The following is a 27,109-nucleotide window of genomic DNA, read 5'->3' on the forward strand; positions in this document are numbered from 1 at the left end:
GCTCTACTTGAAAAAGTTTGCCAAGCTAAAAATGTGCCATTAATCCCGAATCTCTTTCCTGTTAGTTAGCCAGCCTTTTATTCATGCTGATATATTACCCCTGACGTCATGAGATCTTTTCCTATGTAAGGACCTCTTTATTTGGCACCTTACCGAAAGCCTGTCAGAAATCCAAATGCACTATATCTACCAGTTTCACTTTTCCCACCCTGCCTTTTACATGCTCAAACAACGCTAATACATTTGTGAAACATTATTTCCCTTTCATAAAACCATGTTGACTCAGCCTGATTGCATGATCATATTTTAAATGTCCTGCGACTACATCCTTAATAATTCAAACTAGCACTTTCCTAATGACAGACATTCAGCTACCTAGCCTATCGTTTCCTGCTTTCTGTCTCCCCTCTTTCTTGAGCAAAGGTGTTACATTTGCATCTCCAGCATTCTCCCTCTACCTGGACCCCTCCCCCTGGCCTCTTACCCGCTCTTCATCTCTTCATTGAAAACTGTCGATGAGACATTGGTCGTCTCAATTTCTCTGCCCCCCTCACTCACTCAAACCTATCCCCCTCTGAACTTGAGTCACTCCGTTCTCTCAGGTCTAACAACGACATGGTCATTAAACCTGCAGACAAAGGTGGTGCTGTTGTCATATGGCGTACCGACCTCTACCTTGCAGAAGCTCAATGCCAAATCACGGACACTTCTTCCTACCTCCCTCTGGACCATGGCCCCACCACCGAACATCAAGCCACCGTCCAAAGGATTGTCACTGACCTCATCCCCTCTGTAAATCTTCCCTCTACAGCTTCCAACCTCATAGTCCCACAACCCCGGAAAGCCCGCTTCTACCTCCTTCCCAAAATCTACAAACGGGACTGCCCTGGCAGACCCATTGTGTCAGCCTGCTCCTGCCCCACTGAACTTATTTCTTCCTATCTAGACTCTATCTTTTCTCCGCTGGTCTAGTCTCTTCCCACCTACATCCGTGACTCTTCTGACGCCCGACGTCATTTTGACAATTTCCAGTTTCCTGGTCCCAACCGCCTCCTCTTCACTATGTACATCCAATCTCTCAACACCTCCATCCCCCACCAGGATGGTTTGAGGGCTCTCCGCTTCTTCCTGGAACAGAGGCCCAACCAGTCCCCATCCACCACCACTCTCCTCCACCTGGCTGAACTTGTTCTCACATTGAACAACTTCTCCTTCAACTCCATGCACTTCCTTCAAGTAAAAGGTAGCGCTATGTGTACCCGCATGGGTCCTAGTTATGCCTGTCTTTTTGGGGGATATGTCGAGCATTCTTTGTTCCATTCCTACTCAGACCCCTCCCCCAACTCTTTTTCCGGTACATTGATGACTGTATCGGTGCCGTTTCCTGCTCCCGCCCCGAACTGGAAAACTTTATCAACTTTGCTTCCAATTTCCACCCTTCTCTCACCTTTACATGGTCCATCTCTGACACTTCCCTTCCCTTCCTCGACTTCTCTGTCTCCATCTCTGGGGATAGGTTGGCTACTAATATCCATTATAAGCCCACCGACTCCCACAGCTATCTCGACTACACTTCTTCACACCCTACCTCCTGTAAGGACTCCATTCCATTCTCCCAGTTTCTCCATCTCCGATGCATCTGCTCTGATAATGCTACCTTCCATGACGGTGCTTCTGATATGACCTCCTTTTTCTTCAACCGAGGATTTCCCCCCACTGTGGTTGACAGGGCCCTCAACCGTGTACGACCCATTCCCCACACCTCTACCCTCACCCCTTCCCTCCCTCCCAGAACCGTGACAGGATTCCCCTTGTCCTCAATTTTCACCCCACCAGCCTCCATATCCAAAGGATCATCCTCCGCCATTTCTGCCACCTCCAGCGTGATGCCACTACCAGTCGCATCTTCCCCTCCCTTCCCCTATCAGCATTCCGAAGGGATCGTTCCCTCCGCGACACCCTGGTCCACTCCTCCATTACCCCCACCACCTCATCCCCGTCCCAGGGCACCTTCCCCTGCAATCGCAGGAGGTGTAATACCTCCCCATTTACCTCCTCTCTCCTCACTATCCCAGGCCCCAAACACTCCTTTCAGGTGAAGCAGCGATTTACTTGTACTTCCTTCAATGTAGTATACTGTATTCGCTGCTCACAATGTGGTCTCCTCTACATTGGGGAGACCAAGCGCCGACTGGGTGACCACTTTGCGGAACATCTCCACTCAGTCCCCAAGCAGGACACTGAGCTTCCGGTTGCTTGCCATTTCAACACTCCCCCCTGCTCTCATGCTCACATCTCTGACCTGGGATTGCTGCAGTGTTCCAGTGAACATCAACGCAAGCTCGAGGAACAGCATCTCATTTACCGATTAGGCACACTACAACCTGCCGGACTGAACATTGAGTTCAATAATTTCAGAGCATGACAGCCCTCCATTTTACTTTCATTTTTAGTTATTTTTTCTTCCTTCTTTTTAACATTCCTTTTTACATTTTTTACAATCTTTTTTTTGCATTTATTTCATTTCATCTTTGTTTGTTCAGTTTGCTTACCCACTGTTTTTTTTCAGGTTTGCACTTGCTGCTGTTCAATATTCAGTGTATTTACACCTAATCTGTACTAATGCTTTGTCTTTCAACACACCATTAACATATTGTTTGCCTTTGCTCCGTGACCTTTTGGTCAGCTATCTGGCCTGGTCCAATCTAGACCTCCTTTGTTATCTCTTGCCTCACCCCCACCTCACTTGTTTATTACCTGTGACTTTTCTAATATTTGTCAGTTCCGATGAAGGGTCACTGACCCAAAACGTTAACTCTGCTTCTCTTTCCACAGATGCTGCCAGACCTGCTGAGTGATTCCAGCATTTCTTTTTTTTATTTCAGATTTCCAGCATCCACAGTATTTTGCTTTTGTTACATTTGCGGTTTTCCAATCCACGCGATCCTTTCCAGAATCTAAGGAATTTTGGAAGATTGCAAACATTGTAATTATTATCTCTGCAGCTACTTCTATTAAGACCCGAGGATGCAGGCCATCAGGTCCAGGGGACTTTCCAGCCTTTTTCACATTAATTTTCCGAGGTCTTTTTCTCCAATCATTAAGTTCCTCCCTCCCTTTTTCTTCTTGATGTTATACTATTCTGGGGATGCTTTTTTGTGCCTTCTACTGTGAATACGGATACAAAATACTCGTTTAAAGTCTCTGAAATTTCCTTGTTTCCCACTATTAAATCTCCAGGCTCGTCCTCCAAGGCTCCAACGCTTACTTTAGCTACTCCCGTCCCTTTTTATTTATTTATGGAAACTTTTAGTGTCTGTTTTTATTTGTCTTGATAGTTTATGCTTACACTGTAATTGGTCTCTCTGTATTCTTTATTTTTAGTGCTTGATTATTTAAAAATCCCAATCCTCTGGCCGACCACTAATATTTGCAATATTGTAGGCATTTTCTTTAAATTTCATACCATCCTTAGGTTCCTTTGTTAACCACGGATGGTGTGTCCTTCTCAAAGAGTCCTTCGTTCTCAATGGAGCATATTTTTGTTGAGAGCTATGAAATATGTCCTTGAATGTCTGCCATTGCTTCTCTATTGTCTTACCTTTTGACATACTTTACCCAACTCTGTCTTCATACCCTTGTCATTGTCTCTACTTAAGTTGAGACACTATTCTCAGACCAAAAACTTTTACCCTCAAACTGTATGTGAAACCCTATAATTCTATGATCACTCTTGCCTCGATGATCCTTTACTATGATGTCACTTATTATTCCTGTCTCATGACACATTACCAGGTCTAAAATAGCCTACTTTCGTGTTGGTTCCAGAACGTGTTATTCTAAGAAACTGTGCCTAATACATTCAATGATCTCATCCTCCAGGCTGTCTTTGGGAATTTCATTGGTCCAATCTATATGAAAATTTAAATCAACTATGATCAATGCAGTACATTTCCTACAAGCCCCCATTATTTCCTGATTTATACCCTGTCCAATAAACTCATCCCACCATTGACTTCTTCCCTTGACTATTTCCTATCTCCACCCAAACTAATTTTACATCTTTGCTTTTCAGAGCCGAGATAATTTCTCACTACTATACTGATCTCATCCTTTGTTAAAATAACCACCCTACCTGCTTTTCCTTTCTTCCTATCCTCACAAAAATGTCAAATACCCTTGAGTAGTTAATGACCTTGCTTGGTCACCTTGCAGCTACGTCTCTGTAATGACCAACATATCATGCCCATTTACTTTTATGGGCTGCATTTTAGAGACAGCCAACCCTGCCCCGTCCCCGACGTCGGGGGTCGTGCCGGCAGGATTTGGGGGGGCAGAATACGCTGGGAATGGACCGCCATGCACTCCACTGCTGGGAAAGCCCAGCATAATATTACGGGCGGCTGTGAGGCCTCTTGCGCAGCCACCACCCTGACCACCCCGACCACCCCCACACCCCCACACCCCCACCCCCGCTGCTTGGCGACTGGACCGCCATTTAAATATGTGAATTATTTAAAATCAATAAATTAATTACACCTACGCTCCTGCCATCTGTCCCACTGCGATCTTGGTGCTGCTGGCTGGCCCTCCTGCGCCTTCGGATCCCAGTCCAGGGAACCGAGGCGCAACAGTGGTGGGGAGGGGGGAGAAGGTACATTTCTCAGTGTGGGGTCAAAGTAATATCATTGGTGTAGGAGATGACAGGAAGGGTTAAAGTTCAAAGTTTATTTAATTTGCATGGGGAAAGGTCAGCTGGACAAGGTTAGTGTTTTGGTGGTAGAAGGAAAGTAATTAATTTAATTATCATTGGGGGTTGGTACAGGGGCAAAAATAAATGTATTTTTTTATTATTTGTCTCTTTAAATACATAAGTAGAATGGTAGGGGTTAAATCTCTTGGGGCGAGATTTGAGTGGCCAGGCCATGTGGGAATTTGAACTTGAGGATACGAATTGTAGGACTAGAGACGATTGCATAGATATAATGGGATACATCCACCAGTCTATCATTCCAGAAACGGGAGAGCGGCTTGGATGATGATGGTGCCACTGATTTGGGGAAAATCTGGGATATCCAGCAGATTCATGCAGGAAATGGGGCAGTGCCTATGTGTATATAGAGTCCATTGTAGGCTAGATTTCGTTGTGGCGGTTGGTATCCCAGCATTGTGTTGAAAAGCAGAGGAAAACTCGACCTCGGTCTTTGGGAGCCAACACGCCACGCTCAACCGCCCGCATCCCCGCACAACCACACACGGTGTAATTAAATGGTGCTCAGGCACTGTGATCCCACGCAGACGAGAATCCCACCTCCAAGTGTTGCCAGCCAAGCCGTAGTACAGCAGGCCACTGGGAGCGGTGGCCACTGCCGGTACTGCAAGAGACTTTGGACTCAGTCACACTGCTGGAGCCAGTGCCCAAGGTAAGTGAGGCAGGGACACCGTCGCCGGACAGGCAGGACCGGGAAACGGTTGGGGGGCACAGGACGTAAAGTGCAGGGGGATCTCGTAGGTGGAATATTTCCCAGTGGGGGGCCTCCATGGGCCTGAGAGTGCCCACAGAGGAGGACACCTCAAGCCGACAGGAAGGTCGTCCCGTTTCACTGGGTGACTTTTCCATGTGGCAGAGGCTGATGATTAATTCACAGCGGCGGCACGAATGGGCCCTTAAGAAGCCAGCAATAGGACACCTTGGGCCTCAATTGGTCTCTAGGGGGGAAGCCCAACGGTGGCATACCCAGCCCTGACAAAATTCCTGTCCAACAGGATGGCAATGGGCCCTCTAACACCACCTCACGTCGCAGTTCTATGGGCCTCATCTCCGCCTCCAAACACGTCTTCGGCAGCGGGGGTTGGGGGGCGGGGCGGGGAGGGGGAGGGGTGCAGTAAAATACGCCCTTTGTTAATATTCGCCATAGCTCACTTCCAAAACTTCAGTTCACTACAATGGGTAAAATTGATCGAATGCAGACAAATATCCATGATATATTTCCAGCCTCTGGACAGTGAATGACCAAGGCAGGGGACAGAAAGAGAATAGAAGATGACATCGAGAGTCACCTGGGTGTCCAAAACATAAATTGGAAACGAGTTTAACAGTACTTATGGTGCTCACTTCTTTGGCATGTATGGGAAGAAAACGATTGAGAGTTTAACATCTACAGCCCAGGCAACATTAAAAAAAAGGAGATTCGATAGAAAACGCTAATACAATCGATCAACAATCTATTGACTTTACTAGGGACATTCTTACATTGGAATTTTAATTAGTTCATTGCCAACATTCATTCAAACGAGGCCGACATGGAGCTATTAGCGCATTAAGCACATTAGATGATATTACCTACCTCTCATAACTCTTACAGAAATCATTGCATCTTCGCTGAATGGCGAATGCTTCATATTTAAAAGGACCTCAGTTTGATAACGACAACTATAGTTTCCTGCAGTTTGAGTGCCTTGGATGTCGATAGGGAAGGTCACATTTCGAGCAGCGTCAGAAACATCACGGGACAGTAATCTTTTGTTATTTCGGTATAAGTGAAATGTTCCCCCTGTGCAGCGAATGTCACCTTTGCAGGTGATAAGAACTCTCTTTCCGACTGAAAATACACCAGAGGATGGATCCATGGAGATTCTCGGAACTGGGAGTTCATCTGGAAAAATATTTGGAATAAGTAAAAACTTATCTAAAATTCTATGTCAAGATTGGACTGAATGGCACATTGGGACATCAAAGATGCAAGAAAACTTCCACATTAGCACCGAATCAACAAGGATGTAAATAAAAGGGTAAATCTAAATGTGCCAGTTATTGTGTGCAGTCAGTTTCTTCTGCCTTTGGGCAGTCTCTTACTGAACATCTCTATACTGCCTGCACAATCTTGACCATTCTTGAGCTCATAAAGTTTAACTTGTCTTCCCATTCTCACATAATTCTTTATCTGGTTCTCTTCACCTCTGCCTGCTCCATGTTCTCATCTCTTGCATCCAATATGTACATTGCAGCCCTCTGTGCGTTCAGGGCATAGATTTGACATCACTGCACCTGAAAGTTGCCCACCGCTTTCCAATCGACTCCATCTGGTTATTACGCGTTGGCTTGATTTGCATTTGGCACTTCTTAAAGCCCAGTGGCTGCAAATGTTTACAATGCTCATTGTTGCTGATTATGTCGGCTACAGTGTTAAACAACGGCTCAATGTTAACTTTTTCATCCTTGTTTCAAATCCCTGCATGGTCTCCCTCCTTCTCATCTCTGTGACATCTAATTTTAATTCCTCCACCATTGGTGGCCATGTCTTCAGCTGCCGAGTAATATTTCATCTCTCGGCCTTGAGCTTTGGAATTGCGCTCCTCAACCACTCTACCTCTCTCATCTCTTTCCTCCTTTGAAAAGCACATTTGCAACTAAGCACTAGAATTTGCTCTCAAGCGGTGGTGCAAAATGAGCTACGTGGGTTTCGGCCACCTATTATAAGCCGCGCCAGATACTTAATCCCATTGATTATGATGGAGCTGATTATCAGGCACTGCACATAACGGTGGTCGATCTGATAGTGCCCGTTTTGCTCCACCGCCCCAGAGAATTTATCCAGCCCCCAATTTTCTTAAGCGCACAGGACTGTACAGAATATCAGATGACTGACTGAGTCACATATCGACCTTTCTGGTTCATTGTCATGTCCTCACTTATCTAGAATGTCTAGAAATGCATGAATACTGTTATTGCTGTACCTGAAACGTAAATAAGCAGCTGTGAGCGCACCCGGTAAGAATGGAATCATATTGAAGGATTACTCTGGCTCCCACCCACACTCTGTCTGCTGGGAGCGTCGCTTGAGTTTTTCTGCAGATTGAAAGAAAGCGGCTTTCTGCTTTCTCACAATGAGAAAATATGTGCTAATAACTACTGGAACTGCCAAGGATCAGCAAGTTTTCTGGCTCCAAAGACATTATAAGTAGTTTAAATTGACATGTACACTGATTTACACCGGAAATTACAAATCGATTACCAATTTGCAGAATAACCTGAACGCACAATTATCGCTGGTGCCCACTTGTCCATGAATTCCGCTTTAAGAACCAGTGACGAGACCAGTTTCCCTTGTGTTTAACATGACAATTGGAACTCTTTTTGGCTGAGCAAGCACCCGCAATTCACACAATCTCAGTGACAATATCGATTTTCATAACTTACCTCGAATAGATATCTGAACAGGGTCACTGGGTTTTGAATGTATCCATCGTCCAGGTTCTGTTAAACATTGGCATGTGTAATTCCCCTTTTCTTCACGTTTTGCAATGAAATCGAAAGCTGTCTCACACTTTCCGTCTTTGAGATCAATGTATTTCATTCTCCTCTGACCTCTGTCGAAGTGAATCCTCGTGATGGGACACTGACAGCGACAAGTCAAGTTTATTTTCTCTCCCGGTAGGAAAACACTGAAAGGTGGATTCAAAGATAACGTTGGCTTCTTCAAATTATCTGATGAATGGACAAACAGAACGATTTAACAACAAAATTATTTTAATTAATCTACGTTTATATTATTGTAATAAATAAAGTTCAATGCGGCCTTTGCAGAAAAAAGTGCATCCGTGGTGCAATGAGAACAGTGTGAGAAGACAGCGCGGCCTAAGCTTTTTAAAGAGCTTCATCATTGGAAGTAGCAAGCAATTTTTGATTATTGTTGAGGAAATATTAATATGTAGGGTACAGAAACTATAAAATTAAAGTGCAACTGTGGCCATCCTACACAGTTATTTATAACACAATAGTGAAGTCTCAAAGCGAGATTGCATATATTTTGGACAAATAAGCGGAGTGCTACTCAATACAATTTAAGACTTGTGGGCAAAGTCATGATTATCGTGCGATAATAAAGACACCATTTTTGAGAGTGTTAGAAATGTAACGAATTTATGCAATAAATCAAAGCTTCACAGCCTTCCTGATTGCCATGTCCTCAGGTTCAGGTTAGTGAATTGGTTAGTAATTTCACTGTTAAATGCTTACTGTCAATTGTTTGTCCGTGCAGGGCATGGAGCTGAACTGCAAAAAAGAAAAAAAGATGCACATGTAAGACACGAACAATTCTTCACATCAAAATTGTCATGATCTCCATTCAAATCCACCGATTCTCCCAGCTTGGATTCAGGCACTTCATAAATTATGATTAGATTAGTGTTTGGAGGAGGAGGGGTTCTGGGAGTGTGTTGCAAATTTCCGCTCACTTTTGTGTTAACAATACTTTTTGATTTCTTTCAAATGCCTTATCTGTGAATATCAGACTTTTCTCCATTGCAAACCGTAATACAAATTGCTAAAATCTAGCTATTATAATCTAACAACTAACTTATTACAAACTGACATTTACATTTATTAAAACTCTTCTTTATAGTATGGTAAATTGGGAAAACTTAGGAAACAGGGCACAATATAGACAAGATGTCAGTCAGGTGTCGGCAACATACATGGAGACCAGTTTCTGTGGTAAAAGATTTTGAGCTCCAAGACTGGTAATTTCAGGAGCAAGAGATTTCCCAATGGCGTTTTCAGACCAGTTTATAAAACATCAGAAGTGTAAGTTTTACTGCAGACAGATGTCGCATGCTAAGGGAGAGGACACCGGTTCTGGACTTCGGGCACATTCGAGGTTTTCCGGGGTGTTCAGAATATCTTTTAAAATGCCACCGGAAAACCTCGAATATGTCCGAAGTTCTGAAACTCCTGTTCACACTCTCAGTGGTCAGAGAGATGGAGAGAGAGAGAGAGATGTGTGAGAGAGAGAGACAGGGGGGTAAGAAAGAGAGAAGGAGCGAGAGGGAGAGAGAGACTGGGAGGGAGAGGAGGAAGAGAGTGTGGGAGAGCGGATGAGAGAGAGGAGGAGAGTCAGGGGAGAGAAAGAGTGAGATAGAGAGAGGGGAGAGGGAGAGAGAGAAGGGAGTAGGGAGGGGGAGGGAGTGTGGAGGGAGAGGTCGAAGAGAGAAGAGAAGAGAAAGGCCGACAAAAGGGAGGAGGTGGGAGAGGGGGGATAAAGAGAGGGGAGAGAGAGAGGGAGAGAGAGAAAGAGAGAGCGATGGAGGAGAGAAAGAGACGGGGGAGCGAGGGGAAGAGACGGGGAGAGAGGGTCAGAGAGAGAGAGAGGCGTGGAGAGGGACAGAAGGGGAGAGGGATCAAAACAGAGAGTGGAGAGAGAGGGGGAGATAGTGGGGGAGATAGATGGACACAGCGAGGGAATTGGTGGAATGGGAGAGAGTGAGCGAGAGGGTAGCGAAAGAGACCAAGATCACTCCTGTCATCTGGACATTTATTCAGATTTTCTATGTATCGCTACATCAAGTGTGCTGGAAGACAGTAACGACTTGTGCAAGGCAGAACAATGACAGTATCTGACTAAATAAGGAGAAATGCGTTTTAAATCGGATTGTCATTTGATGGCGTTAGGTCGGCGATGCACTTGCCATACAGATTGGTTGCCCCCATGTCCGTGGCAGAGTCAATAATGTTGGCAAATATCCGTGGTGCAACATGTTAATGTCAAGGTAGAGGGATTCTGGGAGATTGTCAAGTTTTAAAACATTTACTTACAATTCAAGTGTGAGATCTTAAGAGCTGACAGTGAAAGCATTTTCTGTAAGAGCAAAATGTTGATATGTCTCGCAATGAGATAAGGGACCATGAAATGTAAAAGCCTTGAGATAAACTAGTCAACACAATCGGATATTACCAACACAAATCGAAAAGCTGAGCAACTGCCAAAAAATGATCCTTGGTTGATTAAGAACGACATCTTTTAACACAAGACTGAAGATGATTAGGGGAAGGGAGGGTGAAGAGAGAGATAGGGAGACCGACCAAATACGCTTGAAGACCGTAAGCTGCAAGGGAAAGAGTTGTGCGTTCTGCATCCAGTCTCTAATATGGCTAGTATCTGTGTTAGACTGTTAATCACTGCCTGAGTTTGTGACTATCCTTTATCTGAAATCTTAATAAACTTGGCCTTACCTTAACCTCAACAGAAAAGTCCAAGTGTATCAAGCCTGTGTCCTGAGTACCTTGCTCTATGGCAGCGAGGCCTGGACAATGGATGTCAGCCAAGAGTGGTGTCTCAATTCATTCCATCTTCGCTGCCTCCGGAGAATTCTTGGCATCTGGTGGCAGGACCGTATCTCCAACACAGAAGTCCTCGAGGCGGCCGCCATCCCCAGCTTATACACACTACTGAGTCAGCGGCGCTTGAGATGGCATGGCCATGTGAGCCGCATGGAAGATGGCAGGATCCCCAAAGACACATTGGACAGCGAGCTCGCCACAGGTATCATACCCACCGGCCGTCCATGTCTCCGCTTTAAAGACGTCTGCAAATGCGACATGAAATCCTGTGACATTGATCACAAGCCGTGGGAGTCAGTTGCCAGTAATCACTAGAGCTGGCGGGCAGCCACAAAGGCGGGGCTAAAGTGTGGCGAGTCGAAGAGACTTAGTAGTTGGCAGGAAAAAAAGACCGAGGTGCAAAGGGAGCGCCAACTGTGTAACAGCCCCGACAAACAAATCTTTCTGCAGCACCTGTGGAAGAGCCTGTCACTCTAGAATTGGCCTTTCTAGCCACTCCAGGCGCTGCTCCACACACCACTGAGCACGTCCAGGCGCTTACCCATTGTCTCTCGAGATAAGGAGGCCAAGGATAAAGATAAGAGTTTGTGACTATCCTTTATCTGAAATCGTAATAAGCTTGGCCTTACCTTGATCTCAACACAGTCGATTCACAACAAGATGTGTGCTACCAAGTCTGTTCCCACCTAACAGAGGGGATAAATCACCCTTAACTTATCAAATCTTACACTCCCGCCTTCTAGAATCAAAGAATATATGTCAAAAATATACAACCTGTTCTCATTATTTAAACACAAATTTTTTTATTCATCAAATACATGTTGTGCCTCCGATTCCATACAGCATCCTTTAAAACTCCATTAGGAGAGGGGTTGGATCATGTGCGACACACGTCTGGCTTCTTTCAGTTCAGATCCAAGACCATAACAATAACTTCACATCTTGCAAAACTGCACTCACAGTTCATGCAATTTGACCAAAAACCTCAAATACACACACATTAACACACATCGGGTCTCACCGTTGATTCCGCAATTCCTCAATTCAGGCAGCTTTCTGAAGAGTTCAAAGTTTCTGTTGAAATAAGGATCTTTGCCTCTCTGAGAGTTCAAGTTAAAAAGGTACGAAACCCATACTCACCGATCCCAAGAAGAACTGAGAGAGTAAACATGTTTCAGTGAGATTCACACGCTCTGTTTGAAATTGCTGGCTTATCTTATTTCTCTTTGTGATTGGTTTGCAGATCATGAATCTGATGCGGTTTCAGCTGCAGGAACATAGAGTATAGGGCAAATGTCAAGACCACTGTCATCACCAATGCGACCACAGTGTTGCAGTTAGTCAACATCACATTAAGGAGCAAAGATCATCCCTCACTTGCAAGCAGATAAAGTTCCCAGGCATTTTCTCTGAACATATTTAGACATGATCCGAACAGTAAATGGGATCTTGGTGTTGTGTGCACTTTAGATATTCAAGGACATATTCCCTATTTCTCGCTAAAGTTCTTTCATTATTAAAGAACTTGTTACAATGAAAAATGACATAAGAACGACTGGGAAAAGAAATAGGACGAATACTGTAATGGGAGCAATCCAGAATGTTTGTTTTCCTTTCTAGATTCTGTCAATTGTTTAACTTAGATTATCCCAATTCTATAATCATACAATCTTTTGAGTAGTTTTTTGTAAAATGCAAGAAACCTGTTTTGTTTTCAGGACAATAACATTCATCACCACATTGTCTATTAAATGATTTATTTAGCTGCTTTCACTGCACTCTTTAAGGTGAGCTTATCATGATGATATGCACATTTTATAAATTCATTATCTCTGTGAATGATACATTACATTGTTCAAAGAAGGTCAGCAGAGAGTTAAATTAATCTAAAGCACCTTGGGTCCTTCTGGGACAAAGAACGTAAACACAGTTGGTACATTTCTCTCTTTCTCTCTCTCTCTCTCTCTCCTTCCCCCCCTCTCCCTCCACCTCCCTCCCTTTCTTTCTCTCCTTATGTGTCGATGTCTTCATAGAAGCTTTACTAACTCATCTCTGGACTGTGCAGTTTCTAGCTGAAGAGCACCTTCACTTATCTGATGTTGTTGCTCTGAAAACACATTGCTACAGTTTTGAGCAGGGCTGTCATCGACCACAGGAAGCAAGTTAAAATTAGCAATGATTGAATCAACCCTGCTTTCCGTGTTGACTACACGATTCCAGTAAGTCAGCCCAGCAAAGTCATTTTCTAAATATGCTGCTTCACTAAATCCATGGGACAGATTACAAATTTTGTTTCACATGTTTTCCTTCGAATGATACCCCTAAAGGGCAGGCGGAACCGACGTTTACCCTCTCTCATTAATCGACAGTCAGTGCATTGCACTTAGTTGTGAACCTATATTATGTCCTCATGTAATAAAAGCAAAATACTGCGGATGCTGGAAATCTGAAACAAAAACAAGAAATGCTGGATTCACTCAGCAGGTCTGGCAGCATCTGTGGAAAGAGAAGCAGAGTTAACGTTTCGGGTCAGTGACCCTTCTTCGGAACCGAAGAAGGGTCACTGACCCGGAATGTTAACTCTGCTTCTCTTCCCACAGATGCTGCCAGACCTGCTGAGTGAATCCAGCATTTCTTGTTTTTGCTTTATGTCCTCATGTCTTTGGATGGGAATTAAAACCAAGACCACCTGACTCAGCCAGAACACTATTACCACGGAGCAAAAACTGATACCAAAGATAAAAGTGCTGAGAAAATTGGAACAGGTGCAGTGCAGTTTTCCTCTTAATATCTTAATTTGCATAGAAGTAAACTGATATATACAGAATTGAGGGCAACACGAGAGAAATAAATGAATGTAACCACATAAAGATAGATATAGATATCTGGCCACGTAGTTAGGAAGATATTCTTTGAACTCCTTGTCTTGAGAGACAATGGGTAAGCACCCGGGAGGTGGTCAGTGGTTTGTGAAGCAGCGCCTGGAGTGGCTATGAAGGCCAATTCGAGAATGGCGCACTCTTCCACAGGTGCTGCAGATAAAATTGATTGTCGGGGCAATTACACAGATGGCTCTCCCCTTGCGCTTCTTTCTTTTTTCATGCCAAATGCTATGTCTCTTTTTTCGCCACTCTTCAGCCCTGCCTTTATGGCTGCCCGCCAGCTCTGGCGATTACTGGCAACTGGCTCCCACGACTTGTGAGCAATGTCATAGGAATTCACGTCACGCGTTTTCAGACGTCTTTAAAGTGGAGACATTAACGGCCGATGGGTCTGATACCAGTGACGAGCTCGCTGTACAATGTGGCCTTGGGAATTCTCCCATCTTCTATGTGGCTCATATGGCCAAGCCATCTCAAGCGCCGCTGGCTCAGTAGGGTGTATATGCTGGGGATGTAGGCCGCCTCGAGGACTTCTGTGCTGGAGATACGGTCCTGCTACCTTATGCCAAGGATTCTCTGAAGTCAGCAAAGATGGAATGAATTTAGACGTCGCTCGTGGCTGATATACATTGTCCAGGCCTCGCTGCCGGAGAGTAAGGTACTGAGGACATAGACTTGATACACTCGGACTTTTGTGTTCCATGTCAGTGCGCCATTTTCCCACACTCTCTTGGCCAGTCTGGACATAGCAGTGGTAGCCTTTCCCGTGCGCTGTTGATTTATGCATCGAGCGACAGGATACTGGTGATAGTTGAGGCTAGGTAGGTGAACTCTTGGACCTCTTCCAGAGCGTGGTCGCCGATATTGATGGATGGAGCACTTCTGACGTCCTGTCCCATGATGTTCTTTTCCTTGAGACTGATGGTAAGGCTAGATTCGCTGCAGGCAGCCGCAATCCTGTCGATGAGTCTCTGCAGACACTCTTAAGTGTGAGATGTTAATGCAGCATCGTCAGCAAAGAGGAGTTCCCTGATGAGGACTTTCTGTACTTTGGGCTTTGCTCTTAGACGGGCAAGGTTGAACAACCTGCCAGCTGATCTTTTGTGGAGGAAAAAGCCTTCTTTGGAAGACTTGAAGGGCTGTGAGAGCAGCAGGAGGAAGAAGAACCCAAACAGTGTAGGTGCGAGAACACAGCCCTGTTTCACGCCACTCAGGATAGGAAAGGGGTCTGATGAGGCGCCGCTATGCTGAATTGTGCCTTTCATATTGTCATGGAATGAGGTGATGATACTTAGTAGCTTTGGTGGACATCCAATCTTTTCTAGTAGACTGAAGAGACCATGTCGCTGACGAGGTCAAAGGCTTTGGTGAGATCAATGAAAACAACGTGGAGAGGCACCAGAAATAAAAACAAGAAATGTTGGAAATACTCAGCAGGTCTGGCAGCATCTGTGGAAAGAGAAGCAGTGTTAACGTTTCGGGTCACTGGCCCTTCTTCGGAACTGGGGCATCTGTTGTTCATGGCATTTCTCCTGTAGCTGGTGAAGGGATAACAGCATGTCAATGGTGGATTTCTCTGATCGAAAGCCACACTGTGCCTTAGGGTAGACACGCTCAGCCAGCTTCTGGAGCCTGTTTAAAGCGAATCGAGGGAAGACTTTCCCCACTATGCTGAGCAAGGAGATTCCACAGTAGTTTTCGCAGTCACCGCGGTCACCCTTGTTCTTTTGGAGGGTGATGATATTGGCATCGCGCATATCCTGTGGTACTACTCCATCATCCCAGCACAGGCAAAGCAGTTCATACAGTGCTGAAAGTATAGCAGGCTTGGCACTCTTGATTATTTCAGGGGTAATGCCGTCCTTCCCAGGGGCCTTTCCGCTGGCTAGAGAATCAATAGCATCATTGAGTTCCGATTTTGTTGGTTGTACCTCCAACTCATCCATGACTGGCAGAGACTGGTCTGCATTGAGGGTGGTCTCAGTGACAACATTTTCCCTGGAGTACAGTTCTTGGTGGTGCTCAACCCAGCAGTCCGTTAGCTTGCATTGGTCAGTGATTGTGTCCCCTGATTCAGATTTGAGGGGGGCGATCTTTTTGATGGTTGGCCCAAAAGCTCTCTTAATGCCATCATATATTCCTCTGATGTTTCTGGTGTCAGAGGCCAGCTGAATATGACTGCACAGATGTTGCCGGTAGTCATTTGCGCAGCGCCTGGCTGTTCTTTGTGCAGCATTTCTTTCTGCTTTAAGTGCTATGAATGTTAACTGACTGGGGGCTTTCGATAGATAGATAGATAGTTGGATAGATAGATAGATAGATAGATAGATAGATAGATAGATAGATAGATAGATAGATAGATAGATAGATAGATAGATTGATAGCCAGACAGATACATAGAAAGACAGACAGACAGAACGACTGACTGATTGACAGATGAACAATATGACTGGTATGTAGATTGATTGCAAAGTATGGTGTGCAAGTTGTGATCCCCAGGGATAGCTTCAGCGTGTTAAATGTCTCAGTCTAATTATTAATGATTTGGATTGTAAATGCTCAATTTTGCAGATTGTGGTAAGGTATAGCTGTCATGAAATCATGTAAGAATTTGCAAAGGGGCATGGAGAGATTCATTGACTGCCAACTCTTTGATGAGTTAAATCGCATGTTGCCAAATATGATCCCTTCCACCATGCTCCCAAGAGAGATAGGTAAGGCTACTTCCTAAATAGCGAGAAGTTGCATACTGTACAGGAACAAAGAGATTTGGAAACCCAATTCCATGATCAATAAAATAAGGAAACATGCACGGGAACAAATAGAGACCAGCTTGCGTCACGGAGGCTGGAAAAGAAAGCTCTGGGTGAGCACCTGGCCGAGCAAGAGGACTAGGCAGGCAGTTCAGGAATCTCCTGTGGCTATTCCCCTGCTAAACAGGTATACTGCTTTGGATAATTTTTTGGGGGAATGGTCTCTCAAACGAAAGCAGCAACAGCCCAATTCGTTGCACTACGGTTGGCTCTGCTGCACAGAGGAGGAGCAAACATTGTGGGAATGCAATATTTGTAGGGGATTCAATTGTATGGGGAATAGATGGGCGTTTCTGTGACCGCAAAAGAGACCCCAGGATGGTACGTTGCCTCTCTGGTGCTATGGTCAAGGATGTCTCAGAGCGGTTACAGGACATTCTGAAGGGGGAGGGTGAACAGTCAGTGATCGTGGCACACATTGGAACAAACGACATACGTAAATAAAAACAGATAAGGTCCTAAAAACAGAACATAGGGAGCTCAGAAATAAATTGAAAAGTAGGACCTCAAAGGTAGTGATCTCAGAATTACTACCAGTGCCACGTGCTAGTCAGCGTAGAAATAGCAGGATATATCGGATGAATACATGGCCGGAGAGATGGTGTGAGGGGGAGGGTTTTAGATTCCTGGGACATTGGGACCAGTTCTGGGGGAGGTGGGACCAGTACAAACTGTACGGTTTACACCTGGGCAGGACCAGAACGTATGTCCTAGGAGGAGCATTTGCTAGAGCGGTTGGGGAGGGTTTGAACTAAAATGGCAGGGGGATGGGAACCTTTGCAAGGAGTCAGAGGAGGGGGGATCAAAGACAAGAGCAAATGATAGTAAGGGGAATAAGGAAAGTGATAGGCAGAGAAATCAAGGGCCAGAATCAAACAGAGCCACAGTGTAGAATAGTGGGAACGGGGTAAGTATTGTTTAAAAGACAAGCCTTAAGGCTTTGTGCCTTTATGCACAGAGCATTCACAATAAAGCAGATGAATTAATCGTGCAAATGGATGTAAACGGGTATGAAGTAGTAGAAATTACGGAGACACGGCTGCAAGGTGACCAGGGATGGGAAAATAAAATCCAGGGGTAGTCAGTATTTAGGATGGACAGACAAAAAGCAAAAGGCGGTGGAGTTGTATTGCTGGTTAAAGAGGCAATTAACACAATATTATCTCTGACGATGTGGAATCTGTATGGGTAGAGCTGAGAAACACTAAGAGGCAAAAAACGTTAGTGGGGGTTGTATATAGACCCCAAACTGGAGTGGCGATGTTAGGAATGGTATTAAACAGGAAATTAGAGATGCATGCCATAAAAGAACATTTGTAATTGTGGGTGACTTTAATCTGCATATTGATTGGGCAAATCAGATTAGTCTCAATACCGTAGAGGAGGAATTCTTGGAGTGTATACGGGATGGTTTTCTGGACCAATACGTTGAGGAACCAACTAGAGAACAGGCTATCCAAGACTTGGTATTGTGCAATGAGAGAGGACTAATTGACAATCTAGGGGTGCGAGAGACCTTGGGGACGAGCGATCATAATATTCTGGACTTCTTCATCACGATGCAGAGTGATGTAGTTGATTCTGAGACAAGGGTTCGGACTCTTAATAAAGGAAACTACGAGGTTATGAGGCGCGAGTTGGCCATGACGGATTGGGAAACGTGACTTAAATGATTGACGGTGGATAGGCAATGGCAAACATTTCAAAGGCACATGGATAAACTGCAAAAATTGTTTATCCCTGTCTGGTGCAAAAGTAAAACGGGAAAGATAGCCAAACCATGGCTTACAAGGGAAATTAGAGAGAGCATTAGATCCAAGGAAGAGGCATATAAATTTTCCAGGAAAAGCAACAGACCTGAGGGTTGGGAGCAGTTTACAATTCAATAAAGGAGGACCAAGGGATTGATTCAGAAGGGGAAAATAGAGTATGAAAGCAAGATTGCGGGGATCATAAAAACTGACTGTAAAAGTTTCTATAGGTATGTGAAGATAATAATATTGGTGAAGACAAATGTAGGTTCCTTCCAGTCAGAAACAGGGGAATTTATTATGGGGAATAAAGAAATGGCTGACAAATTAAATGCATACTTTGGTTCTGTCTTCACAAAGGAGGACACAAATATCATACCAGAAATGTTTTGGAACGCAGGGCTTAGTGTGAGAGAGGAACTGAAAGAAATCAGTATTAGTAGAGAAATGGTGTTGGGAAATTGATGGGATTGAAGGCTGATAAATCCCCAGGGCCTGATGATATGCATCCCAGAGTACTTAAGGAAGTGGCTCTAGAAATAGTGGATGCATCGGTAGTCATCTTCAAAGATTCCATAGACTCTGGAACAGTTTCTACAGATTGGAGGGAAGCTAATGTAACCACACTATTTACAAAAGGAGGTAGAGAGAAAGCAGGGAATTAAGACCAGTCAGACTGGCGTCGGTCGTGGGGAAAATTCTAGAGCACATTATCAATGATTTTGTAGCAGAGCACTTAGAGAACAGTGGTAGGATCGGGTCGAGTCAGAATCGATTTACGGAAGGGAAATCAGGCTTGACAAATCTACTAGAATTCTTCGAGGATGTAACTAGCAGAGTTGATGAGGTGGAGCCAGTGGATGTAGTTTATTTGGATTTTCAGAAGGCTTTCAACAAAGTCGCACATAAGAGATTAGCATGTAAAATTAAAGCGCATGGGATTGGGCGTAGTGTATTGTGATGGATAGAAAATTGGTTGGCGGACAGCAAACAGAGAATAGGAATAAATAGGCCTTTTTCTGAATGGCACGCAGTGATTAGTGGGATCCCACAGGGATCAGTGCTAGGGCCGCAGCTACTCACAAAAAATGTTAATGATTTATATCAGGGACCTTAATGTAATATCTCCAAATTTGCAAATGACACAAATCTGGGTGGGAGGGTGAGTTGTGAGAAGATGCAGTATAATGAGCTTCTTGAGTGTTGTTGGGGCTGCACCCATCCAGGCAAGTGGAGATTATTCCATAACACTCCTGACTCATGCCTTGTAGATAGTGAACAGTCATTGGGGGAGAAGGAGCTGAGTTACTCGCCGCAGAATTACCAGCCTCAGACCTGTGCCTGTAGCCACAGTATTAATAGGGCTCCTCCAGTTCAGTTTATGCTCAAAGGCAACCCCCAGGGAGTTGATAGTTTGGGATTAATTGATGGTAATGCCATTGAACATTTAGGGGAGAGAGTTAGAATCTCTACGGTTTGAGATGTGCATTGCTTGGCACTTGAGTGACACAAATTTTACTTGCCACTTCGCAGACCTAGCCTGGATGTTGTCCAGGTCTTGCTGCATTTGGACACAGGATGCTTCAGTTTCTCAGGAGTCGCGAAATGTGCTGAACATTGTGTAAACATCAGCGTACATCCGTGTTCTGACCTTCCGATGGAGGGAAGGTCACTGATGAACCTGCTGAGGATGGTTGAGCCTAGGACACTACCGAAAGGGACTGTTGAAAAGATGTCCTGGGACTGAGATGATTTAACTACAACAAACACAACCACCTTCCTTTTTATTAACTATGGCTCGAAGTAGTGGAAAGTTTTCTCCTTGATGCCCATTGATTTCAGTTTTACTCGGGCTCCTTGATTCGTTTAAATGCTGCCTTAATGTCAAGGGCAGTCACTGTCATCTATAAATATGTAGGGTGCAGGGCAAGTGTACTGAACAAATGAACACTTGGTATCAGTGTTTACTAAGAAAGTAGATGTGGACCCATTATCATTGGAAGCAGGGATGGTAGACATAATGTATGAGTTGAACATTCGCAGGCAGGATGTATTATAAAGGCTGGCTATGTTCATAGTGGATAAGGCACTTGGTCAGGATGGCCTCTATCCTATATGGAAGTGGAAGTGAGATAGTGAAAGTGCTTTCCATAAGCTTCCAATCTTCTCTAGATACCGGGAGGTGCCACATGGTTCGTGAGATTCATATAGATACGTAGCAACAGAGAAAAATGGGAGCAGGGGTAGGTCATTCGGCCCTTCGAGCCTGCATCACCATTCAACACTATCATGGCTGATCATCCAAACTCTGTACTCTGTTCCCACTTTCTCCACATATCCCTTGAGCTCGAAGAACTATATCTAACTCTTTCTTGAAAACATGTAATGAGTTGGCCTCAACTGCTTTACGTAGTAGAGAATTCCACAGTTTCCCCACTCTTGGGGTGAAGAAATCCTTCCTCATCTCAGTTCTAAATGGATTACCCATTATCCTTTTACTGTGACCACTGGTCCTGGACTCCCCCGCCATCGAGAGCATCTTCCTGCATCTAGTCTGTCCAGTCCAATTAGAATTTTGTAGGTTTCTATGAGATCTCCTCTCATTCTTCTGAACTCTAGCGAATACAAGCCTAATAGACCCGATATCTCTTGTTACGTCAGTCCTACCATCCCAGGAATCAGCCTGGTGTAAGTTTGCTGCACTCCCTCCATAGCAAGAGCATCCATCTTCAGATAAGGAGACCAAAACTGCACACAATACTACAGATGTAGTCTCACCAAGGCCTTTTATAAGTGCAGCAAGACATCCTTGCCCCTGTACTCGAATCCTGTCGTATGAAGGCCAACATACCATTTGCCTTCTTAACTGCCTGCTGCACCTGCCTGCTTACTTTCAGCGACTGGTGCACAAGGACACCCAGGTTTCGCTGCACCTGCCCTTTCCCAATCATGTGACACACTTATTCAAGAAAGGGTGCAATGCCAGTCCTCGAACCCACCTGCTGGTACGTTTAACATCAGATGTGGGTACGATTTTATAAACAATAATTAAGGAGGAAAATCAACAGGCAGATGAAAAAGTGTGTGTTACTGGAGCAAGCAAGAATTGATTTGCAAAAGACAGATCATGTTTGACTAATCTGATTGATGTCATGATGAAGAAACAGAAATGGCTGATGAAGTGAATACAAAGGATGTTGTCTATATGGCTTTAAGTAAACTTTCTACAAAGTACCTGTAAAGGCTATAAAGGCTAGGGAACAAAATTAAGGCTCACAGAATAGGAGGATGACTGTCAGGTCGGATTTAAATAAATGCCTTCAGGAAAAAAAATTAGTCCTGGGAAATGCTTGTTTTTCAGACTGAAGGATGGTAGACAGTGGTGTTCCCCAAGGTTCACTGCTAGGACCACTGCTTTTTGATATGAAAAATGTCTTGGATATTGGAAGATGGAATGAAATTCCAAAATTTGCCGATGAACACAAACGTCGATGCAGGCAAGAAGGATGAAACCAAGCAGCTGCAAAGGGAAATAGAAAGCCTCGCAGAAAGGACCTGGAGAAATGACAGATGGAATTTAATACAGAGAACTGTGAGGTGATGCCTTTTGGCAAAAAAGAATAGACATAGCAATATAGACTGAACGGGACAGTTCTAAAGTGTTTGCAGGGGGTTCATGCACATCGATTTTTAAAAGTGGCAGACATATCGAGAGAGTACTTGGCAAAACCTTTGGGATTTTTGACTTCAGAAAAACAGGTAGTGAGTCCCAAAGCAATAAGGTCGCCCTCAGAAGTTGTAAAGCTCTTGTTCGGGTCACAACTAGAGAATTGCACCCAGACCTGGCCATTACACTTTGGGAAGAATGATGGGATTCTTGTGGAAACCATGTTTCTGTTCGGATCAGAGGAATTATTATTACTCTTAATGACTTAGTACACATGAAGTGAAAAGCAGAAGCAAAATACTGTGAATGCTGGAAACCTGAACGAAAAGATGGAAATTCTGGAAATTCTCAGCAGGCCTTACAACAGCTGTGTACAGAGATCCAGAGTTAACGTTTCTGGCTGATTTCATTTCTTGATGCAGATATTCGAATTATCAGTTTTGACAGTTGCAGAATCATAGAATGAAGCAGCACAGAGGAAACGATTACCAGATTCCCTTGTACCCAACATAAATGCAAGTCCTCTTCCCAGATACCATTCTGATAAATCACCTGACATCCTTCTTAAAATATGGTGCCTAAATTTGGAACACATACTCTAATTAATTTCAAAGTAATGATTTGCGAAGGTTTCACATAACATCCCTGTTTACGTGATTTATTTAAAACTCTAATTATGAAGGCTGTAATTGCGTGGTCATTTTGTTTAATTTGCTTATCCCATCATCTGCACGATTGTGTATCTGAAAACGTAGGTTTCACTGTGCAGGCACGTCCGTTAAAATTGGTCCATTTAATTTATATTGCGTCTCATCATTATTGCTTATAAAATGCTTAACTTCATCATTTTCTGCATTAATGTTAAGGTGCCATAATATCTGTCCATTTGAAATTATGCCATTTCAAGGATGTACTGTACTTAGATTTCCTGAAAATTAAAATAAAACCACATGGTGTAGGGGGTAACATTTTGGCATAGAGCGAAGATTTGCTAGCCAACAGGTAACAGAGATTAGGCATAAATGAGCCATTTTCTGGTTGGAAAGATGTAACGTGTGGTATGGCACAGAGATCAGTTCTGGGGCCTCAACTTTTTACAACTTCTATAAATGACTTGGATGAAGGGACCGAAGGTATGCTTGTTCAATTTGCTGACAACACAAAGATAGGTAGGAAAGTATGTTTTGAAGAGGACGTAAGGAAGCAACACAGTGTTATTGTTAGGATAAGTGAGTGGGCAAAGATCTGGCAGATGGAGTATAATGTTGGAAAATGTAAAATTGTCCACTTTTGCATGTGCAATTATTTTAAAATGTATATATTATCGAAATGGTGGGAGATTGCAGAACTCTGAGATGCAGAGGGTTCTGGGTGTCCTAGCGCATAAATCGCAAAAACGTTAGTTTGCAAATGGAGCAAGTAATTAGGAAAGCGAATAGAATGTATTCATGTATCAGAAGGGAAACTGAGTGCAAAGGTAGGGAGGGTATGCTTCAGTTATACAGGGAATTGGTGAGACCACATCTGGAGTATTATGTACAGTATTGGTCTCCTTATTTAAGAAAGTATGTGAATGTGTTGGAAGCAGTTCAGAGATGTTTTATTAGACTAATACATGGAATGGGCGGGTTGTCTTGTGAGGAAAGACTGGACAGGCTAGGCTTGTATCCACTGGAGTTTAGAAGAGTATGTGGCGACTTGATTGAAGCATATATGATTCTGAGGGGTTTTGAAAGGGTGGATGTAGAAAGGATATTTCCCCTTGTGGGAGAATCTCGAACTCGTGGTCACTGTTTAAAAATAAGGGGTCGCTCATTCAATACAGCGATGAGGAGATTTTTTTTTCTCTCAGAGGGTCGCCAGTCTTTGGAATTCTCTTCCTCAAAAGACGGTGGAAGCAGAGTCTTTGAATAGTTTTAAGGAAGAGGTAGGTAGATTATAAGCAAGGAGATGATAGGTTATTGGGCGTAGGCAGGAATGTGGAGTTGAGTTTACAATCAGATCAAGCATAATTTTGTTGAATGGCGGAGCAGGATCGTGGGGGCCGAGTGATCTGCTCCGGCTCATAACGTGCTTTATTTGTTCATATGTATGTTCGTATGTAGGTTGTCAGTATATATATCAAAACAGAGCATTGTTCTCAATAACCAGCCTCACAGCTCCAGCGCCCCGGGTTCAATTCTGGGTGCTGCCTGTGTGCAGTTTGCAAGTTCTCCCTGTTTCTACGTGGGTTTCCTCCAGGTGCTCCGGTTTCCTCCCACATGCCAAAGACTTGCAGGTTGTTAGGTAAATTGGCCATTATAAATTGCCCCGAGTATAGGTAGGTGGTAGGGAAATATAGTGACAGGTGGGGATGTTGTAGGAATGTGGAATTAGTGTAGGATTAGTATAAATGGGTGGTTGATGGTCGGCACAGACTCGGTGGGCCGAAGGGCCTGTCTCAGTGCTGTATCTCTTAAAAAAAAAAGAAGCCCTGGGGGACCCCATATATAATTCCTTCCAGAGTGAGAAACAAGTATTCCAACTTACTGCTTCGAGTTTGTAGGCCGATTTGTATCCACGGTGTTACTGTCCCATTAAGAATAGAACTGATGGAATGCCAAAAAAGCCCCCAAAAGAAAAACAAACAAAAAAAAAACAGGCACGACTGCAGAAGTAACATATAATAGTTAGGAACTAAGTGTCGAGAAGGATACGGAAGTGGTAACAACACCAGCAGCAGGGCAAGCAGAGTACATTGTCAAATTTAAGTGAGCTGACATCTTAATCAGTAAAAGGTGCAAGGTTATGGGGAACCAGAAGGGTATTGCAATACCTTCCGGATTTCTGCAACAAACGAAGAGCAAAGAAAGAGGGGAAGAGGGATGGGGAGAGAAGGACAGAGAGAGTGAGAGAGAGATTTAGAGAGAGAGAGAGCTCTGAATAATATCCTTGGGTGCTTAAATTTTCTAGAGTTCAATAAAACTTCAAAACAGGCTTCATCAAGTTGGACTGCTGCCTCGTCCAGCATTTACTGCTCATCAATATCCTCTCTCGAGCTGAGTGTCTTGCTCGGCTATTTCAGAGGGCAGTTGAGAGTCAATCACATGCCTATGGGTTTGGAATCTCATGCAGGTCGGACCCAGTAAGGGCGGTAATTTTTCTTCCATAGAGGTCATTAGTGAACCAGGTGAGTTTTTGCAACAATCGGCAATTGTTTCATGTTCACCATTACACAACCGTTTTTTTTTTAATTTCCAGATAAATTGATTTCAAATTTCACCATTTTCCATGGTGAGATTCAACTCCCTCTCCCCAGAGAAGTAAACCTGGAACACTGCATTACTAGTCCAGTGACAATATTAAAATACCACTGCCTCTCCTGCAAAGATGGACTTGAGAATCCACTGTAGAAACAATCATGTTTGACCAATATAAGGTTTTTTCCAGCACTACTTTGGGAAAATGGTAAGGTACAGACGTGATGTCATCAACATATTCATTATCCTTTCTGAAATCAAAGCAGGATGCTATCCAATGCATGCGTAATTCAAAATTACACCCGCATCGATATGTGCGATCGAATGAATAGAATGCAAAAGCTATGTAACTGATCCAATATTGCAACATCTGTTCCACTTTCAAAGGCATGTTGATCTGTTGAAAGATAAGTAATTTTACGATTTTGACGTTCAATAATTTGAACTTAGCATCTGGGAGATATTTTGTTTTGTTGTCTTGTGCATAGAACATGACTTGTGTCATAGAGTCATGAAGTCATGCAGCACAGAAACAGGTCCTTCAGCCCATCGTGTCTGTGCCGGCCACCAAACACTTAACTACTCTAATCCTACTTACCAGCACTTGGCCCGTAGCCTTGTATGCTATGGTGGTTCAAGTGGTCATCTAAATACTTCTTAAATATCGTGATGGTTCCTGCCTCTACCATCTGTTCAGGCAGTGCTTTCCAGATTCCAACCACAATCTGGGTTATTTTTTCCCCTAAAATGCCCTCTAAACCTCCTGTCCCTTACCTAAAATATATGGTTTTTGACCCCTCCGCTAAGGGGAAAAAATAATTCTTCCTATCTAACCTATCAATGTCCCTCATAATTTTGTATACCTCAATCTTGTCCCCCCTCAGCCTTCTCTGCTCTAAGGAAAACAACCCTAGGCTTTTCAGTCTCTCTGTATAGCTGTAGCCCAGGCAACATCCTGGTGAATCTCCTCTGCACCCTCTCCAGTGCAATCACATCCTTCCAATAGTGTGGTGACCAGAACTGTACACAGTACTCCAGCTGTGGCCTAACTAGCGTTTTATACAGCTCCACAATAACCTCCCTGCTCTTATGTTCTATGCCTCGGCTAATAAAGGCAAGTACCCCATATGCCTTCCGAACCACCTTATCTACCTGTGCTGCTGCCTTCAGTGACAAGTACACCACGGTCCCCTTTACCTTCTATACTTCCTAGGGTCCTACCATCAATTTTATATTCCCTTGCCTTGTTAGTCTTCCCAAAATGCATCACCTCACACTTCTCAGGATTAAATTCAATCTGCCACTGCTCCGCCCATCCTACCAGCCCATCGAAATCGGTCCTGTAATCCAAGACTTTCCTCCTCACTATTTACGACATCACCTATTTTCGTGTCATCTGTGAACTTACTGATCATACCTCTTATATTCACGACCATTCGTTAGTCGGGAATCTAAAAAATTTTTGTCCAAAGGCAGAGGATGTTTCCAGAAGAAGTTGAGAAGAGATGGTGTGTCTCTTCTCTGATCTACAGAACCGGTGTGCAGCAATATGGAGATGGCTAGTTGAGTTGGAGAGTTTGTATTGCATGCAATGTTTGATCAGAGCTGGTAACATGCGACCAAGTGTTTATAAGAGAT

General features: G+C 43.9%; 1 protein-coding gene across 3 annotated transcripts in view; it reads right to left on the minus strand.

Annotated features, from left to right (window-relative positions):
- Positions 1-27,109, minus strand: part of LOC137356143 (immunoglobulin superfamily member 1-like) — a 50,954-nt gene that overhangs the window by 22,369 nt on the left and 1,476 nt on the right. For 2 of the 3 annotated variants that reach the window (XM_068021953.1, XM_068021952.1), the window contains 4 exons: positions 12,260-12,386; positions 9,020-9,055; positions 8,201-8,488; positions 6,348-6,656 (listed from right to left, as the gene is read on the minus strand). In XM_068021953.1, coding sequence (XP_067878054.1) covers positions 6,348-6,656; positions 8,201-8,488; positions 9,020-9,055; positions 12,260-12,290 — 664 coding nt within the window. In that variant the 5' untranslated portion in view covers positions 12,291-12,386. The remainder of the gene's footprint in view (positions 1-6,347; positions 6,657-8,200; positions 8,489-9,019; positions 9,056-12,259; positions 12,387-27,109) is intronic. The other variant, XM_068021954.1, reaches the window with a different exon arrangement.

Source organism: Heterodontus francisci, chromosome 45 (assembly GCF_036365525.1).
Source record: "Heterodontus francisci isolate sHetFra1 chromosome 45, sHetFra1.hap1, whole genome shotgun sequence".
Classification (NCBI taxonomy): Eukaryota; Metazoa; Chordata; class Chondrichthyes; order Heterodontiformes; family Heterodontidae; genus Heterodontus; species Heterodontus francisci.